The sequence below is a fragment of the Pelobates fuscus genome, chromosome 1 (genome assembly GCF_036172605.1).
Source record: "Pelobates fuscus isolate aPelFus1 chromosome 1, aPelFus1.pri, whole genome shotgun sequence".
Classification (NCBI taxonomy): domain Eukaryota; kingdom Metazoa; phylum Chordata; class Amphibia; order Anura; family Pelobatidae; genus Pelobates; species Pelobates fuscus.
In genome coordinates, this window is record NC_086317.1 from 474,748,931 (window position 1) to 474,769,345 (window position 20,415).

The 20,415-nt window shown below is 43.0% G+C and overlaps 1 protein-coding gene and 1 long non-coding RNA gene across 2 annotated transcripts in view; both read right to left on the minus strand.

Annotated features, from left to right (window-relative positions):
• Window positions 1-1,262, minus strand: part of POLD3 (DNA polymerase delta 3, accessory subunit) — a 27,471-nt gene extending 26,209 nt beyond the window's left edge. Inside the window, exon 1 of the mRNA XM_063444988.1 lies at window positions 1,134-1,262. Within this exon, the coding sequence (XP_063301058.1) occupies window positions 1,134-1,190 (57 nt within the window). The 5' untranslated portion in view covers window positions 1,191-1,262. The remainder of the gene's footprint in view (window positions 1-1,133) is intronic.
• A 13,736-nt stretch (window positions 1,263-14,998) lies between these two features.
• Window positions 14,999-19,824, minus strand: LOC134599957 (uncharacterized). Its single transcript, XR_010090346.1, has 3 exons — window positions 19,684-19,824; window positions 16,775-16,880; window positions 14,999-15,092 (listed from the first exon to the last, which is right to left on the minus strand). It is a non-coding gene; the product is annotated as an uncharacterized LOC134599957 (long non-coding RNA).
• Between the last annotated feature and the right edge of the window lie 591 nt (window positions 19,825-20,415).

Consider the following 20,415-nt stretch of genomic DNA (forward strand, 5'->3'; position numbering starts at 1 on the left):
GAAGGAGGTGAATTACGGTTGGACAGACATATAGCGCAAATGCCAGGTTTTGTTTACGTTTTGTTTCGTTCACAACTTGTACATTTGGCTGCGGTCTTAAGGGGGTATGGGGTAGCATGTATGGGGGAGCAGTGTATGTATTGAGGGGCAGTCAGTACAGTTTGTGGGGTGTAGTTATTGGGGTGCAGTAGTTATTGGGGCAGTCAGTACAGTTTGTGGGGTGCAGTGAGCTGTGGGGAGCAGTGCTTGTATTGGGGAGCAGTGCTTGTATTGGGGAGCAGTGCTTGTATTGGGGAGCAGTGCTTGTATTGGGGAGCAGTGCTTGTATTGGGGAGCAGTCAGTAGTTATTGGGGTGCAGTGTATATATTGGGGTGCAGTCAGTACCGTTTGTGGGGTACAGTAGTTATCGGGGTGCAGTGTATATATATTGGGGTGCAGTAGTTATTGGGGAGCAGCGTATATAGTGGGGTGCAGTCAGTGCACTAGTTATTGGGGTGCAGTCAGTGCACTAGTTATTGGGGTGCAGTAGTTATTGGGGTGCAGTAGTTATTGGGGTGCAGTAGTTATTGGGGTGCAGTAGGTACAGTTTGTGGGGTGCAGTAGTTATTGGGGTGCAGTGTATGTATTGGGGAGCAATTAGTACAGTTTGTGGGGTACAGTAGTTATTGGGGTGCAGTGTATATAGTGGGGTGCAGTAGTTATTGGGGTGCAGTGTATGTATTGGGGAGCAGTCAGTACAGTTATAGGGGTGCATTAGTTATTGGGGTGCAGTCAGTACAGATATTGGGGTGCAGTAGTTATTGGGGTGCAGTGTATATAGTGGGGTGCAGTAGGTACAGTTTGTGGGGTGCAGTAGTTATTGGGGTGCAGTGTATGTATTGGGGAGCAATTAGTACATTTTGTGGGGTACAGTAGTTATTGGGGTGCAGTATATATAGTGGGGTGCTGTAGTTATTGGGGTGCAGTGTATGTATTGGGGAGCATTAGTTATCGGGGTGCAGTCAGTACAGTTATTGGGGTGCACTGTATGTATTGGGGTGCAGTAGTTGTAATTGGGGTGCAGTGTGCTGTCCAGGATCAGGTGATCTCTCCTATGATTAACCGTGTGAGTGCCGGCCAGGCTGAGACTCACTATTTTATTCTGGTCGGTGACCAGCTCGTCGATGTTCTCCAGGTACAGCTCGTCCATGGCCGCCGGTACTCTCAGCTCCCCAGGCGGGTTTGGCGCCGGATGTCGGACTGGAGGCAGGGACAGTGCGCCTGCGCGCTCCCTCACCGCTCATTGGATAAAGCAAACCGCCGCAGAGAATTCTGGCCAATCACCGATCACTACCGCGCACGTGCAGTTCTATTAGACACGCCCCTTCCCGTGTGTTTGGGTCTAGTGGGCAGGGCACAGGGCGGGGGCGGGGTGAATGACCTGATAAACCCCGCCCACCTCCCAGCCTGACAAGTATGGGTGCCAGGACGGGTAGGCGGGGCGGTGAGAGGGGCGTGTCAGCAAACCATATATGTACATCTGACTGACAGCCTGTCAGCCACGCCCCCTGGAAGGCATGCTCTGAGTGCAGCATTTCTAATGGACAAAGAAGGATGCTTTCATTTTAGGGGTGTGGCTGGGGAGGTGTTCAGGGGCGGGGCTATTCTGCTGACTTACTAATAATTTATTCAGGTATAATGTAGTTTGATGTAATTTATTGTTAGAACAATGTATCTTATTTACACAGTTACATTTCTGGACCCTTTATTGCCGTTTAACCCCTTAAAGTGGGACTGTCATCGTCTGGGGACTTTCAGAACTTGCAAGGACCCCCAACAATGACATCGCGTCTTGGGGTACGGTAACTGGCGGGGACGGGAAGGGGACAGGTTCTGTTCTATACAAGTCGGTAACATCATTCATCTGGATGAGGGGAACAATCTCCAGGGTAAGACGATTGACTCTGTTCGGTAGTTTATTACTACCGAACTAGAACGACCGCAAGCCCTGATTCTCTGGAACTATTTTGGGCATGGGACTATGCGAGCGGTCGGTCAAATAAATGACTTCCAGGAAATTCCTGAACCCCTGAACTGATCTGGGTGATTTTTGGATATGTTGGTTTCCCAGGTCAGGGCTTTCAGGACATGTAACATCTATCAGGACATTGTGGGGTTTTATGTGTTTTTGGGGTACTTTTGGGGTTTGTTTTTCTGTACTTGGAGATAATTGGATTAGATTGGTACAGTTCCTGAGCCAATTATGTCCCAGGCATAAGGGAGGGATTGTATGATTGTATATAGGAGTGTCATGCTATACTCTGTGTAGTAGGAGAGGTTCACCCACTGGAAGCTGGATCCTGGTATTGGGTCCAGGGTGGGTGGAGGACAGCGAGTTCCCAGCCAAACTGTAACGCTGGACGTGGAGACTACGGTGCTGATGGTGTCTGGTGGAGTGGTTGGAGTCCTCGGTAAGCACTAGGAGCATCGATTGGCGGAGGCACTGCCAGGCGGTCAGTCACAACCTGAACCGGTACCTCACGGGCACCACCATCTTCTTACGACGGGTCATCTACAACTGAAGCGGCAGGAGCAGGGACGGACTGACAATGCCTCAGGCCCCTGGGCAAAATTAGGACCTGGGCCCCTTGCAGACCAATATTTATGCTGGTATACATGATGGTGTAGATGTACAGTGTATTTGATTATATGTGCATGTAAAGTGAATGTATGCTTCTGTGTGTATATTCACTGTGAGCCCTGGTGTAAGTTAATATATGTATATTTTTGTGTGTAGTATCAGGATCCGTGAATTCAGAGTATGTTTAAAAAATGTTTTTTTTGTTTTTTCAAATAGGGTAGTATTAATGTGTGTGTGTGTGTAGCATGGCAGTATGTATAAGGGAATATTGTAGAGAGGGTGTGTAGGAGATCTAGTGTGTAAAGGACCCAGAGTGTGTATAGGAGATTGTGTGTGTATATAGAGGATTAAGAGTGCATATAGGGTAAGGGATCTAGCGTTTATCTGGAGCGTAATGTGTGTGGTGGTGCAGTGTGAGGGGTGCTGTAGTGTGTGTGTGTGTGTTTGTGTGTGTATATATATATATATATATATATATATATTTGGACGTATTGTATGTGTGAGGGGCGCAGTGTGTGTGTATTTAAGAGGGGTGCTGTGTGTGAGGGTGTTTTTATCTGCCGTCACATTCTAGGTTTCTAATTTTCTTTGTCTGTTAACTCACTGAGGGTTATTTTATATATGTGTATGTGTGTGAGCGAGGGTGCTGTCTGTCTGAGGGTGCTGTCTGTCTGAGGGTGCTGTCTGTCTGAGGGTGCTGTCTGTCTGAGGGTGCTGTCTGTCTGAGGGTGCTGTATGTGAGTGAGGGTGCTGTGTGTGTCTGAAGGTGATGTGTGTGTCTGAAGGTGATGTGTGCTGAGTGTCTGAGGGTGCTGTGTGTCTGGGTGCGGTGTGTGTCTGGGTGCGCTGTGTGTCTGGGTGCGCTGTGTGTCTGGGTGCGCTGTGTGTCTGGGTGCGCTGTGAGTGTTTGGGTGCTGTGAGTGTTTGGGTGCTGTGAGTGTCTGGGGGTGCTGTGTGTGTCTGGGGGGGCTGTGTGTGTCTGGGGGGGCTGTGTGTGTCTGGGGGTGCTGTATGTGTTTGGGTGCTGTGTGTGTCTGGGGGGGGCTGTGTGTGTCTGGGGGTGCTGTATGTGTTTGGGTGCTGTGTGTGTTTGGGGGTGCTGTGTGTGTTTGGGTGCTGTGTGTGTCTGGGGGGGCTGTGTGTGTCTGGGGGGGCTGTGTGTGTCTGGGGGTGCTGTATGTGTTTGGGTGCTGTGTGTGTCTGGGGGGGCTGTGTGTGTCTGGGGAGGCTGTGTGTGTCTGGGGAGGCTGTGTGTGTCTGGGGGGGCTGTGTGTGTCTGGGGGGGCTGTATGTGTTTGGGTGCTGCATGTGTCTGGGGGGGCTGTGTGTGTCTGGGGGGGGCTGTGTGTGTCTGGGGGGGCTGTGTGTGTTTGGGTGCTGCGTGTGTCTGGGGGGGCTGTGTGTGTCTGGGGGGGGCTGTGTGTGTCTGGGGGGGCTGTGTGTGTCTGGGGGGCTGTATGTGTTTGGGTGCTGCGTGTGTCTGGGGGGGCTGTGTGTGTCTGGGGGGGCTGTGTGTGTCTGGGGGGGGCTGTGTGTGTCTGGGGGGGCTGTATGTGTTTGGGTGCTGCGTGTGTCTGGGGGGGCTGTGTGTGTCTGGGGGGGCTGTGTGTGTCTGGGGGGGGCTGTGTGTGTCTGGGGGTGCTGTGTGTGTCTGGGGGGGCTGTGTGTGTCTGAGGGGGCTGTGTGTGTCTGGGGGGGCTGTATGTGTTTGGGTGCTGTGTGTGTCTGGGGGGGCTGTGTGTGTCTGGGGGGGCTGTGTGTGTGTCTGGGGGAGGGGGGGCTGTGTGTGTCTGGGGGTGATGTGTGTGTGTGAGGGGGCTGTTGGTGTGATTTTTTTTAATTTAAATATATTAATAATTTTTTATTTTTTTATTTAAATATATTATTAATAATTAAAAAAAAAAAAAGTTATATCCCCCCATCCCTTCTTACCTTTAGCATGGGAGGGGGGGGAGCCGTTCTGCCTGCGAGGAGCCGTTCTGCCTGGGGGGGATCCTTTCCGCAGCTTCCTTCCCTGGTGGTCCAGTGGTGAGAGTGAACTCTAACCTGCCGGCTAGAGTTCACTCTCGCGAGATCTGAGCGTTGCCGCGGTAACCGCGGCAATGCTCAGACCTCGCGAGAGGACCCGGCGGAGCTGCTGGATTGAGCTCCGCCGGTCCTCTCTGCTGCCTCCCTCACACCCCACAGCCGGCGGCCGCCTGTCAGTGTCTCTGGGCCGGTGAGGGAGATCTTTGATCTCCCCACCGGCCCATGGAGGCTCAGAGCAGGGCCGGCGCTCAGGTAGCGCGCTGGCCCTGCTGGGGCTGGCAGGGGAGATCCTGTGATCTCCCCTGCCGGCCTCGGCCCCACGGCCATCGCGGCCCACCGGGCATTTGCCCGGTGTGCCCGATGGCCAGTCCGGGCCTGGTGTAGAGTGTGGTGTGGTATTGTGTAAATAGGTCAATTTCATTTGTGTTTGTGGTGTAATATGTGTGGCTAGGGGCTGTAGAGAGTGTGTGTATAGGGAGCATAGTGTTATAGGGGATGTAGCGAGTGTGTGCATATGGGTTGAAGTGTGTGTGTGTATAGGTGACGTAGTGTGTGTAGGGGTTGTAGAGAGGGTGTGTTTAGAGAATGTTGTATGTGTTTGCTGACAAGGAATGTAGTGTGTGTGTAGGAGATCTACTGTGTAAAGGACCCAGAGTGTGTATAGGAGATTGTGTGTGTGTGTGTGTGTAGAGGATTAAGAGTGCATATAGGGTAAGGGATCTAGCGTGTATCTGGAGCGTAATGTGTGTAGTGGTGCAGTGTGAGGGGTGCTTTAGTGTGTGTGTGTGTGTGTGTGTGTATATATATATATATATATATATATTTGGACATATTGTATGCGTGAGGGGCGCAGTGTGTGTGTATGTAAGAGGGGTGCTGTGTGTGAGGGTGTTTTTATGTGCCGTCACATTCTAGGTTTATAATTTTCTTTGTCTGTTAACTCACTGAGGGTTATTTTATATATATATATATATATATATATGTGTGTGTGTGTGTGTGGGAGTGTGCTGTATATGTGTGAGCGAGGGTGCTGTGTGTGTCTGAGGGTGCTGTGTGTTTGGGTGCTGTGTGTGTGTGTTTGGGTGCTGTGTGTGTCTGAGGGTGCTGTGTGTGTGTCTGAGGGTGCTGTGTGTGTTTGAGTGCGCTGTGTGTGTTTGAGTGCTGTGTGTGTGTCTGAGGGTGCTGTGTGTGTGTCTGGGGGCGCTGTGTGTGTCTGGGGGCGCTGTGTGTGTCTGGGGGTGCTGTGTGTGCCTGGGGGTGCTGTGTGTGTCTGGGGGTGCTGTGTGTGTGTGTGTCTGAGGGTGCTATGTGTGTGTCTGAGGGTGCTATGTGTGTGTCTGAGGGTGCTGTGTGTGTGTCTGAGGGTGCTGTGTGTGTGTCTGAGGGTGCTGTGTGTTTGGGTGCTGTGTGTGTGTGTTTGGGTGCTGTGTGTGTCTGAGGGTGCTGTGTGTGTGTCTGAGGGTGCTGTGTGTGTGTCTGAGGGTGCTGTGTGTGTTTGAGGGTGCTGTGTGTGTTTGAGTGCGCTGTGTGTGTTTGAGTGCTGTGTGTGTGTCTGAGGGTGCTGTGTGTGTGTCTGGGGGTGCTGTGTGTGTCTGGGGGTGCTCTGTGTGCCTGGGGGTGCTGTGTGTGTCTGGGGGTGCTGTGTGTGTCTGGGGGTGCTGTGTGTGTGTCTGAGGGTGCTATGTGTGTGTCTGAGGGTGCTATGTGTGTGTCTGAGGGTGCTGTGTGTGTGTCTGAGGGTGCTGTGTGTGTTTGAGTGCGCTGTGTGTGTTTGAGTGCGCTGTGTATGTTTGGGTGCTGTGTGTGTGTGAGGGTGCTGTGTGTGTGTCTGAGGGTGCTGTGTGTGTGTCTGAGGGTGCTGTGTGTGTGTCTGAGGGTGCTGTGTGTGTCTGGGGTGCTGTGTGTGTGTCTGGGGGTGCTGTGCGTGCCTGGGGGTGCTGTGTGTGTCTGAGGGTGCTGTGTGTGTCTGGGGGTGCTGGTGCTGTGTGTGTGCCTGGGGGTGCTGTGTGTGTGCCTGGGGGTGCTGTGTGTGTCTGGGGGTGCTGAGTGTGTCTGGGGGTGCTGCGTGTGTCTGGGGGTGCTGTGTGTCTCTGGGGTTGCTGTGTGTGCCTGGGGGTGCTGTGTGTGCCTGGGGGTGCTGTGTGTGTCTGAGGGTGCTGTGTGTGTCTGGGGGTGCTGGTGCTGTGTGTGTGTCTGAGGGTGCTGTGTGTGTGTCTGGGGGTGCTGTGTGTGTCTGGGGGTGCTGTGTATGTCTGAGGGTGCTGTGTGTGTCTGGGGGTGCTGGTGCTGTGTGTGTGCCTGAGGGTGCTGTGTGTGTGTCTGGGGGTGCTGTGTGTGTGTCTGGGGGTGCTGTGTGTGTCTGGGGGTGCTGTGTGTGTCTGGGTGCTGTGTGTGTCTGGGTGCTGTGTGTGTCTGAGGGCGCTGTGTGTGTCTGTGTGCTGTGTGTGTGAGTGTGAATGTATATTTTATTTACATTTAAATATATATTTTTTATTAATAAAAAAAAAAAAAAGTTATATCCCCTCCTCCTCCCTTCTTACCTTTTAGCCTGGAAGGAGGGGGGGAGCTGTTCTGCCTGTGGGGAGAGTGGGATCCGTTCTGCCTGGGGCTGGGGGGTGGGGGGGTGCCGTGCAGCTTCCTTCCCTGGTGGTCCAGTGGTGAGAGTGAACTTTAGCCTGAAGGCTATAGTTCACTCTCGCGAGATCTGAGCGTTGCCGCGGTAACCGCGGCAACGCTCAGACCTCGCGAGAGGACCCGGCGGAGCTGCTGGCTAGAGCTCCGCCGGTCCTCTCGCCTGCCTCCCTCCCTCACTCCCTCTCCTGCCAGCGGCCGCCTGTCAGTGTCTCTAGGCCGGTGAGGGAGATCTTTGATCTCCCCACCGGCCCATGGAAGCACACAGCAGGGCCGGCGCTCGGGTAGCGCTGGCCCTGCAGAGACTGGCAGGGGAGATCCTGTGCTCTCCCTTGCCGGCCTCGGCCCCACGGCCATCGCGGCCCACCGGGCATTTGCCCGGTATGCCCGATGGCCAGTCCGGGCCTGACTGGGTCTATGCGCACAGCATTAAGGTCTGGGTGCACAGCATTGAAGTCTATGGAGAACAGCATTGAGGTCTACGTGCACAGCATTGAGGTCTATGGAGGAGAGCATGGAGGTCTATGGAGGACAGTATTGAAGTCTATGTGCACAGCATTGAGGTCTGTGGAGGACAGCATTGAGGTTTATGGGGGACAGCATTGAGGTCTATGGAGGACAGCATTGAGGTCTATGGAGGACAGCATTGAGGTCTATGGAGGACAGCATTGAGGTCTATGGAGCACAGCACTAAGGTCTAGGTGCACAGCATTGAGGTCTATGGAGCACAGCACTAAGGTCTAGGTGCACAGCATTGAGGTCTATGGAGAACAGCATTGAGGTCTATGGAGGACAGCATTGAGGTCTATGGAGGACAGCATTAAGGTCTATGGAGAACAGCATTGATGTCTATGGAGCACAGCACTGAGGTCTAGGTGCGCAATTTTAATTTTAAACGATATCTAATTTTGCTGTTAAAATTAGCCGAATTTCCTTATGTTGCAAAATGCTTGTGAACTGGAACATTTGACATGTACAGTGGTAGTAGAACTCGTCTACTTGATGCTAGTTTAAAGAATATTTTCTCTCCAAAACTTTACCGTAGATCTCATTATTTCAGAGCATAGTATTAGTTTAGTATTAAGGAAGGAGCTGAGCTATTCAGTTTCCGTCTTGATGAAGATGTTAGCTGTATTACACAATTTGAATAAGGTGTTCCTGAAGATTCATGCGTGTCCTGTGCTAGAGCTCTAGTGACTAGTAGGGCTATATACGCAGTAGCTACCTGGACAATATGAGTGAATGTTATTTCCCATGCTCTCCTTTCCCTCTTTATTTTATTAATGTGACAATTTATTTTAAGTGACATGAAGGTTCCTTCGTGGGGACTATATTTATAATATCACATGGGTCAGGTTCAGCTAGGACTTCCAAAGATTGTGATTAACATATCCAGATAGACATTGGAACGTGGTGTGGCCTACTTACCTGCTTCGTTTATTAACTGTCTCCTAAGTCTCCCGTGTGCTTCTAGTGTTGTTAATACTGCTAATGAAGTTATAGACTTCTGAAATCATGAATCTTTGATTTGTAATTTTTTTTTAACTTTATATACGTCTACCACGTTATCTTCACAGCCTCCATCCAGTCCAAGACCATTGTTAATATAATTCCTATATGCGATATTGACTCAATTTTCTTTTAAGTTTTGTTTTGGTTTATTTTGCTCTTTATGAAAATACGAAATGGTATGTGAGCGCTCCAAATATAGAATAAAATAATGACCACTAAAGCACTGTAACCCAATCAATATATCAACAGAAACGAAACTGGATCTGGTAGCAACACAGGGTTAATATAAATTAATAAGTAAATTACATTAATAATGTTGTTATATGTCAAATGTATAAAACATTATTTATTAAACATAGAGACAATGTAGTAACATCAAATCAATATTTCAACAATAAAATGTATAAACCAGCAACAAAAATGTCCAGAGCAGATGTTTGAAAAATAGTAGACACAGTGTGGGGCCCTTTACACTGGTGAAATGGCCACTGGAAAAAAATTGTGCACATATAAAATAATAAAAAATATATAGTAAATAAAAAATGATAAAAAATCCCCAGGCTCCTACACTATCCCTGTCGGGGGTAGCTCGTAAACCGGCCAAACTACCGGGTCTGGGCTAAGGGGGTTGCAATGGGAATAACCCAGAGTAAAAAAAATAAATATATATATATATATATATATATATAAATACTCTGGGGATCAGCCAGAGCAACTTACCCTGTTCGCCCGACCTTCGAGTGAGGTGATGGGAGCACACAAACCCCTGGACACGAGATGTGGATGGATTAACGATCCAATCACGACAGCTACCACAAATCACTACCGGACCGTAAATGAAGGACCGGAAAGGAGGTACAGCACAGAGTAACGGATAGAAGACTGTCTACGCGTTTCTTCCTTACTGGAAGACTTTCTCAAGACAAAGTTCTACTATCACAGGACTGGGTATATATACCCTCTCTTAAAGTGGTCATAATTAATTATGTAAGAAAATTGATTAAAAGTTATCAATACAACGAGTATACAAATGATAATAAAGATACAACTATCAGAGTTATTGGAATCATTATTAATTCTGCACAATATACAAATGAATAAAAAATAATAAATATATAATACATGGATGTACACATTTATATTAAATAAAGACTAACTTCACCCTGTCAAAAAGTATAACCCCTAAAATTGGGAATATTGGTAAGTACAGTTACTGAAGTCATTATTAATTCTGCTGATATGCAAATGAATAAAAAATGAATATATATCTAATACATGGATATACATATTTATATTAATCAAAGGCTAACTTCATCCTATCATAAATATAACCCTTGGAATTAGGAATATTAGGAAATACAAATAGCAAAAATAAAAAAGTCATTATTAATACTATAAAGTATACAAACTTAATAAAATATATAATAAATCAGTATCCAATTGTGCTAAATAAAAACTAAATTAATTTTTCATAGACAAGACCCCTGGAGTTGAGGACATTAAAAATGTCAATAAAATGACTTAAAGGAGAATAACCCCCCACACTCAATATAGGGGTCATGTAAATAGACAAAGAGAGATAAACGTGATAAACGAGATAAACGTAGATACATTTTAAATATTACAGATCTTAAACATTACATTCTACTTCTTCATTTAACCCATAAGGGTTGAGAGTATTAAGCCGAAAAATCCACTTGGTTCAGCAGTAATCAGGGCTAAATTTCTATTACAAATCTTCTCTGGGATATGCTCAATACCCATCACTACTATTTGAGCAGAATTACTTTCATGGGCCATTTGGAAATGCGTAGCCACCGGGGATTTCCTGTCTTGATTATGAATGGCTAACCTGTGTTCCCTAAACCTCGCTTTCAACGGTCTAGTAGTTTGACCTACATATATTAAGCCGCAGGTACATTTAAGTAAATACACCACAAAAGAAGTATTATCAGTTATTCTAGTGGATACCTGAAAGCTCTCATTATTGGACGAAGAGCAAAAATCGGATTTCCCGTGGCATATATATTGGCACGTAAGGCACCGTGTCGCACCGCACTTAAAGTTCCCCACTCCATGTGACATAGATGTATTAGGAGATTCAATAGGTGTAAATTTGGAGGGAGCTAGTATATTCTTTAAGTTTCTATTTTTCCAGAAAGTCACCCTAGGGGATTCAGGAATACTAAATTTGAGCCAGGGATCTAACCTGAGAATCGGCCAGTGCTTGCACAATATAGCAATGATCTGATTATAGGCCCTATTCAAATAGTAGTAAAAATGGGACCTTTATTCTGAGCAACATCCCTAGTGCTGATGTTAAAATTATCTTGAGATGTATATCTTCTTTTTGGGGGGTGATTTTCCAATAGTAATAAAATCTCCGTATGTTTAGCTGATGAAGTCGATAGTGGGTCTGGTGCCTCATCATTAGAGCAGAGATCAATTAGGGAGCTTCTGTTGAGGTCTCTAGCCTTATGGTAGGCCCGACAGATAACATTCGGGTCATAATCCTTGTCTAGAAAGCACTGGCATAGGTCCAATGACTCCTCTTCAAAGTTCTCCAACAGGGAACAATTCCGGCGCAATCTCGTGAATTGACCAAATGGGATATTGTTTATCCATGTAGGGTGATGGCCACTCGTCGAATGCAGAAATCCATTTACGTCCACCTGTTTCTTGTAAGTTTTGGTGAGGATATAACCTGATCTGCCACATAAAACCAGGTCAAGAAATTCAATAGAGGTTTTGTTCTTATTACTCGTAAAGGATAGCCCCCATTCATTGTTGTTAAGGTATTGAACAAATTCCTCAGATTCATTTAAATCACCCTCCCAGATAATCAGGATGTCATCTATGAAGCGCTTATACAATTTGAGATGTCCTCTCCAAGTTGGATTATTAAAATTGTGGATGGATTCCCACAGGCCCATAAAGATGTTTTGCATATGCTGGGGCAAAACTAGCCCCCATTGCCATCCCTTTTACCTGTAGGTAAAATTGCCCATTAAAACAAAAATAATTATGGATCAAAATGAATGATATACTCTCTACAATAGCTTCAACTTGGGACAATGGGAAAAGGGGGTCCTCCAAAAGAAAATGTTTGACCGCTTTTAGACCTAAATTGTGGTCAATGTTGGAATAGAGAGCCGTCACATCGATGGTTAACCAACAAAAGTTATCTTGCCCCGTAATGTCTTCCATTAAAGATAATACATGCCCCGTATCTTTAATATACGAAGGCAAATGGATCATGATATTTTGCTCTTTAGCATCATAAAGAATTAGTGCAATTGCACTGTTAGCTCATCCAAAGAAAACCAGTTGCAGTTGTACAAGAATAAGATGATGAAACTGCTGAAAACTTACACGTGATACATTTTTGCAAGGTAGCATTACTATACTGCAACATTGTGATAAGGATGACCCCTATGGTTTTATAATACGATCTGTTTCTCTATCTTAATGATATCTCATAATGCATTGTGTGTGTTTTAGTTCCAATCTAATAAATATTTAGGGTTTGGTGCCCTCTGGTGACTATTAGCAGATACTGCATTAATACTAAATTCTTGTTGTTTTGGATGCAGGAACCTCTTACTCCTCCAATCCCCCCAGCAGCATCCATCTTCTTGGAGCTTCAACTTTTGCTGTAACATTTTCTAATTTCAAATTTCAGTGTCAACCAATATGCCTTGTCTTGAACAGTGCTCTTTGGTATCTCTAAACACTCTACAAGACCTTAGAATATCTAAAAAAAGATCCAGGTGTCCTACTGTCACTATGTCACTCATTGCTGGAGTGTGCAAAAAACAGCATGTGCTTATCAGCAATCTTTTGGGGGAGTACAGATAGACAATAATTGCATCTTTTAGGCAGCAACAGTGGCACCTGAGTAAACCAAAGGTGCACGCAGTTAAATTTTGTGACCTGCAATGGGCTCTACTGTATTGTCTTCTTTGTAGGACCTTGGTTCCAACTTCCAAGTGGCCAGTGTGTCCGTTCGGTACTGCACACATATTTTGTGCCACATGATGGCAGGGCCACCATCAGGAGGATCAGCCAGTAAACTGGCCCAGTATAATTTAGTAATAAAAATAATTATGGGGCCCCACAGTGTACTGTACATTTCCCTTCCTTACCTCTGTTGCTCCCACAGCTCTCGCTGTCATTATTTCCATCGGGGGGGGGGGGGGGGGGGGGAAGCACAATGCGGGAGAGAGGCAGAGATAGGATCTTACATCCTAGCTGTGCCCCCTCCACACATTGAGCCTGCATGAGAGTGCTGAGAATGTGCAGACTGCAAACACCATGAGGAGCCAACAATCACCCATCCATCCAGCCAACCAGCCAACTATCTATCCATCCAAAAAGCCAGCCACCCTGCCATCCATCCATCTAACCAGCGATGCATCTATTCAGTCATCCATCCATCCAACCAGCCAACTATCCATCCAAACAGGCAATTGGCCAACCACTCAGCCAGCCAACCAGCCATTCATCCATCCAGCCAACCATCCAGCCACCCATCCAATCAGCCAACCAGCCATTGATCCATCCATCTATCCTCCCAGCCAGCCAGTCAATCAGTCATCCATCCATCTATGCAGCCTGCCTGCCAGCCAGCCTATTAGCCAGCCAGCCATTCCTCCATCTAGCATCCATCTAACCAGCCAACTATCTATCCATCAAAACAGCCAACCAACCATTCAGCCAGCCACCCTGCCACCCAGCCAACTATCCATCCATCCAACCATTTAACCAGCCAACCAGCCATTCATCCATCCAAGCTACCAATTGTAGCAGCATGAACTTCCTCAGTGAAATTAGCTCTTCTTACCCCTGAGGAGATCTGTGCTACTACACATGCAATGCATAGTGATTCTGCTTCTAACATATATTTTTTTTAATTTTATTTAATATGTTTTATGTGAGCTTTTTTAAATTTATGTTATTTGTAAGTTCCTTCCTTTCACCAAAGGACTGGGGTTTACCATGCTGCAATGCTTGTGAGCTTTCATATCACCTGTATCTTGTAAGTGCATATTTTGACATTAAAGGAGTTTTTATAGTTATATACTTGTTGTAGTTTGGATTCTGGAAGTGAAGTGGGAGATTCTCACTTTTATTTTGCTGTGAATGAGATTTGCTGTATTATTATTACGATACTTGTGAGTGCATAGTGTCATCTCTCACATTTATATATGTTAGATATACTACACGATGTTGGGCTTTTTATCTTTTTCATCTGTAGTTTTTTTGTGGTTTACATTGCTGTTGGTGAAGATTGGGAATTGAAGAAAGGGTTATGTACATTGCTCTTTTTTTCTCACTGGTGTTTTATCTGCCAGTTTGGTGTAACTGTATTGTGTTTTGTGTTAAAAAAACAAGTTGTTAAGTAAAAAAAAAACAGCGTCTCTCTGCAGTAATACTAATGGTCCAATAGCAGAGAGTTGTGGTAAAATGTAAACCAAAATATAAAGTTGCCTCTTTATAAATCATTGGTAAGACTCCACCTTGACTTTTTCAGTGCAGTTTTGGGCAACAGTTTTAGAGAAAGAAATTGTACAACTAGAAAGAATGCAGAGGTGAATTACAAAATAAAAAAGCGGAATGGAAAACATTAGTTATGGAGAAAGGCTAGAAAAACTGCATCTCATAGGGGATATGATAGCACTATACAAATTCATACAGTCAGTAAAAAGCACTAGACGTCAACCTGATTGTTAGCGGAATATACGAGAGACGAGGTTATGCATGGAGAGTGGAAGAAAGGCGTTTTTACTTACAGCAGAGGAAATGGTTATTCATAGTAAAAATAATAAAGATGCAGAACTCTCTATGTTTGTCAAATTCTGTAGAATTTTTTGTTTTGAGAATATAATTAACCTGTGTGTGGTTTATTGATCCAAGCAGAAATCTGATTACCATTATGGAGTCAAGAAGGCTTGTTTTTCCTTTTTGTGACTTAACTGGCCATCACTTCAAACTGTTTTTGTTTTTTTAAGTTTTTGCCTTTTTTTGGATCAGCATTACAAATCGACGTGTTAAAGGTTTAATTCGATGGACTTGAGTCTGATTTCAATCTAGATTTATTATGTAAGTATGTAACTAAAGTACGCATCAAAAGATTGCAAGTTTGGATTGCAATTCACCACAGTTCCATATTTAGAAAATAAACCACAATTTCCAACACGATTAGATTGAGTCCAACAAACAAACAAAACTTTTCTCATTATAAGACGTTTTCTCTACTGCTTCCACCAGAGTCTTCTGAATGTGTTTGGGACACAGCATCTGTAGGACGATAAAGGGAGCTTTTAGTACCCATGAAAGCTTTGTAAGATAAATGATATTTACCAACCAATTCTTAATAAAATGGATAGTATTAAACTGCATTGCTATTAAGTGTCACAGATTCCGTTTTAGTAAAGAAAATGAACTGTGTAACACAAGCTGTCTCTTAAACAAACATGATGATCATTAATAGAGTTATACAAAGCACCATGACCACTTCAGTGATTTAATGTGGTTGTGGTGCCTGGAGTCTGTATCTGCAGATTTTTGCTATGGAACATTGCACAGTTTAAATCCTCTGCTGCCTGCGTTGTATCTCCACCTTCAGTAATGTCATTAGCCAGCTTGAGCTGGCTAATGTCAATTCTGTGCAAACAATTAAACATGTGTTCTCCTACATGCAGGCATATATACACACAGAGTCACAGACACAAGATATTCACATATACACAGACACAGTCACACACTCATACATATATACGGAGACGTTGCTGGGTTACAGAAACACCGGAGGGTCGAGCTTAAAGGAAAACCTGCAGCTCTCAAAGGTCCCCCGAGCAACCTCTAGCCATGTATACACAGATGCACACACACAAGCAGATACACAAAAACTAACATTTTCTCCTACCTGGCTCAATGGTGGCACTACAAAAGTGTTTGGGGGTGCATGGCATCACCCCACACTGCCATAGCACCACTGCTGCTCTTAAAGTGCTACCTTGTATGTCAAACAAAGTTGACACACTCATAGGGAGGCTAGGTATAATATTAAGCGGACTGACACGCTATTCATTTACCCAGAGATATTGACTAAGTTATTCACTAACCAGGACATGACCATGGAATGGCAAGTTTTAGCTCAAATCAACTTACGGTAATTGGAAACTTCCCCAGTCCATAATCCCCCGTCGAAATCATTAGGTTAATGCAGAGTGTCTGGGGATTAATGGACAGACTCTCACAGGTTGTCATAATAAATGGACAGACTCTCACAGGTTGTCATAGTGAATGGACAGATTCTCACAGATTGTCATAATAAATGGACAGATTCTCACAGGTTGTCATAGTGAATGGACAGATTCTCACAGATTGTCATAGTAAATTGACAGATTCTCACAGATTGTCATAGTGAATGGACAGATTCTCACAGGTTGTCATAGTGAATGGACAGATTCTCACAGATTGTCATAGTGAATGGACAGATTCTCACAGATTGTCATACTGAATGGACATATTCTCACAGTTTTTCATAGTGAATAGACAGATTCTCACGGATTGTCATAGTGAATGGACAGATTCCCTTGCTGATTCAGCAAATCCTAAATATTTCTGGGGGCAGACTCTAAGGGTGAATGTGCAAAGTCCTAATCGTCATAAAGTAAATGGGCAGATTCTCACTGTCACCCAGTCTAGATCTATCTCATTTGTATTCTATACTGATTTAGTGCTATATAGGTCAAGTAGTGTATACTTTTATTATAAGTATATCATTGCTACAATCTCTGCCTCACTTTGAGTGACTTAGTAAAGTCCTGACCAGTTAGGTTTCATACGAAGAGACAAATTTGAGTCATTTTGTGAAAAATGAACAAACTGCTATGTATAATCTTCATGTTTTAAAGAGACCGCAGGTCTGCTCATTAGAATGTTGGAATCATTGGAAATCTGACTTGGAGACTTACACCAATCCGTCTCCACAGTCCTTGGGACCTATTGAATTCTCACGAGCAAAGCAGGCAATTCGGCAATATCCCATGAAGTTATCACAGCCCCAGATTGCCCCACTACCTGCAATGACAAAATAAATAGGATATATACAAAATACATATAGTAACCTTTTTTTAATCGTCACAAAATTCTTGTTTAAAAAAAAAAAACAACAAAAAAAAACATAGGAGTTTTACATCGCTTGCTAATTGGAAAATACCTATATTTTGGGATCCATTTGTTCACTCAGCTCAATTCACTATTTACCAAATCATTCCCATTGTATCTACCCTAGTCCCCCATTTAACAGGGTTCTATTCGTAGCACTGCATGGGAGATCAAATTACGCAGGCATTTTTTATTTGTAGATTACAAAATATAATGTGACAGTGAGTGAGTTGGAGAATTTTTTGACCTATATGTTATCATTCAGATTTTAGTTATGTACAATTTGCTACAGTTAGCTGCAATTTATGCACAATTATATTAATTCTGAAGCAGCAGCCCCATCTAGTGGTAGAATACTTTATGAAACATATTTCTAAATAGTTTCAATTGTTTTTTTTTTTTTTACTCAACACTCAAAATGAAACACTGAATTGAAATATGTTGCAAAAAAGTGTCGATTTGGAGAAATTCTCCAGCTCATTTATAGATACACCCTAGTAGTTACACACCTATTTTAACCTACATATTGGCATCTAGTTTTTAGTGAAATTTAGTGCAATTCTTTTTCTAGAGAATAAATCCCTGGCAGTTTTGGTGTATAGATCATGTTACTGCAGTCTCGCTGCTCAATTCTTTGTTATTTAGGAGTTAAATCACTTTGTTTATGCAGCCCTAATCCCTGTAGCCTTCCTAAACATTTCCTGTAAAGTGAGATCCAATGTCTACACTTCCTTTATTGCAAATTCTGTTTAAATTAGTATTTCCTACCTTCTGCACTGTCAATGGTCTTCTAGCCCCTGCAGAAGTCTCTTCTGTGTAATCAAAGTTCAGTTTACAGAGCAGGAGATAAAAACTTCTAAAGTAAGTTAACATCTAATTGAAAATGAAACCATTTTTTTTCATGTAGGCTATGTAAGTCCTAGCTAGGGGAGGTGTTACTAGGGCTACAGAAATAAAAAAAAATATTATATCTCCTAAATGGCAGAGAATTGAGCAGTGACACTTCAGAGGCATGATCTATACACAAAAACTGCTTCATTGAGCTACAGGAGCTGAGCCATTATTATTTAATATATTGTATATATAACACATTAAATGGTATGCAATAACAACATATTAAAAAATATACTATTAAAGTTCCTGCATTTGCATAAATCCCTCAGCTTGTGCTATTTTGAACTTATCCCATAATTCTGTTTAAGGCAGTGCTTTATCTGTACAGAAGAGTTGCTGGGGGTTCTATGTTGTAGCTGTAGCAAATATTTAGGCCAGGAATAGTAGTGATGGATATTTATTTATTACAAATTAAGCTATTTTAGCATGCTCCACTATCCCACTATCCCAGTTTGTTAAATGCTCCACTATCCCAGTTTGTTAAACAAAATTATGAGAAACACTTAACATGACGTTTAATGAGAAAACATCTAATAAAATGCTCAACCGTGACGATGGACTCAAGAAAAGGTTATGGAGGCACTGGAGACGTGTAATACAGTATATGAAAAACACAGTCCAACTATTTTAAATTAAATCATTGTGCGGTGCAACTTAATACAAGCCTGCAATTATATTTACATTTTTATGTATTTTGTAGAATGAAATTTAGTCCATAAAGCCTTACTCACCCCCTTTCTACAAATGATTACCAGCCTGTAAAGCAATGAATGTCCTTCCTAGAAGTTGTTAATCGGTAATTTAATGCCTGCAAGTGTGCTGGAAATGTCAGCTCAGCCTCTCCTTCTAAACTGTAAAGGAGGTTTCAATAGGCCATATCATTTCTACAACTATTGTGGGTGGATGAGTAAATGGACACTACCATTTCAATGTTAGAATTACATTAGCATTATGCTAAAAATCCGACATTATTTTTACATTCTCTTGTATTTTTAGTAAGCTGCGCTGATAGTTACCTTCAGAGTCCTTACAAATACCTAAGAAGAAAGGTATTCAACTATTTTTATTTATCTATTATTGTCATATCTACTGTGAGAAAATAGCATTTTTACTTTTATAATAATATTTCACTCCCTTTGTGATATAATGCAAACTAAAGAACAATATATACTGTCTAAAACTTTTAATTCCCCACATATTTTTGTAAAGGCTTATATAAGTTATAAGTTAACGAATATGTGAAAAATAATAAATTGTGTTAATTTACATAACTTTAATTTTGAAGTTTGTCTGCCAATCAATCTCTACTAAACATATAACACAGAAAACTGCTGTGTTATATGTTTATGTTGTAGCTATGGAACCATTGCTTCAAACTAATTGTATGCAAAAATGTTCAATGAAAAAGATGCTCAGTGGTCAAGGGGTCAATCCAACATTTTCAAATATTTTCTAACAGAGCAAAAGAAACAATGTATTATGTATTATTTAAAAATTATTTTACCAGTAAAAACATATATATCTTTACTTCCTGCTATGTAACACCATCCTGTCCCAATTGAACCCAATGAAAAAAAAAAGTAAGCAAAAATATATAGTTATACCCAATTGTGTTGAATAATGCATTAAACCACCAAGTAGTCAATTTAACTATTGTCACCTATCCGAACATGTGTTAACAAATTTGTATGCTGCTGTTTTTGCCACTATTGCTTTTTGTTTGTCTTTTTATTTGTAGATGGCATGACTTTTGTTATTCGGGAATCATACATGCATAATAACATATTTATAGTATAAGTTACAATATATATATTTTACTTACAGTCATTTACGGTGAACACCAGAAACACCAGCAGGAGTACTGTAGGATAGTCCATGATGATTACTAGTCTCTGTATTTTAATCTTCGAAACCCAGCTTGCTCACTCCTTAGATAGCCCTGTCTTGTGACGAGTCCAAGATAGAGATTTGTCATAATTTGCTATAATCATAAAGTATTTTTTTTTTCATGTGACTAAAAAGTGGAAGATATGGACCTACATTAAGAGATGACAAACGTGAAATTCGAATTTTGGAAAGGAAATGTAATTATGTTCTTGTGATGCGAGAGAGAGAAAAAAAATAAAATAAATACAATTTTAAAAAAAAAAAGACAAAAAAGTCAATGTATCGAGACAAGCAAGAACAATGGACTAAAGAAAGTTCAATGTAAAAAGTTTAAAACACAATTATTCAAATCTAATTAAGAGCAGTTTGGACAATGACTTGATGTGTGTTCCATGACTCGCATAATGATGTCTTCACTTATTCCTATATTGATAAATGTTTAATGAGAAGATCATGAGCTGATTAGTAGCGCTTTTAGAGAGATCAATGCATATCTGTAAGGAGTGCTGTTTACTGTTAATTAAATTCAGTCCTTGTGGAAGGTCACCAGATGGAGATAGCTGTAGTTTTAGCCATTATTTTCTTTATTGAACTCCCCAATGGAAGCATTACATGACTTGTAGAATTGTTAGTGGCCCAATGGCTTTTCCCAGTAGTAGTGTACACT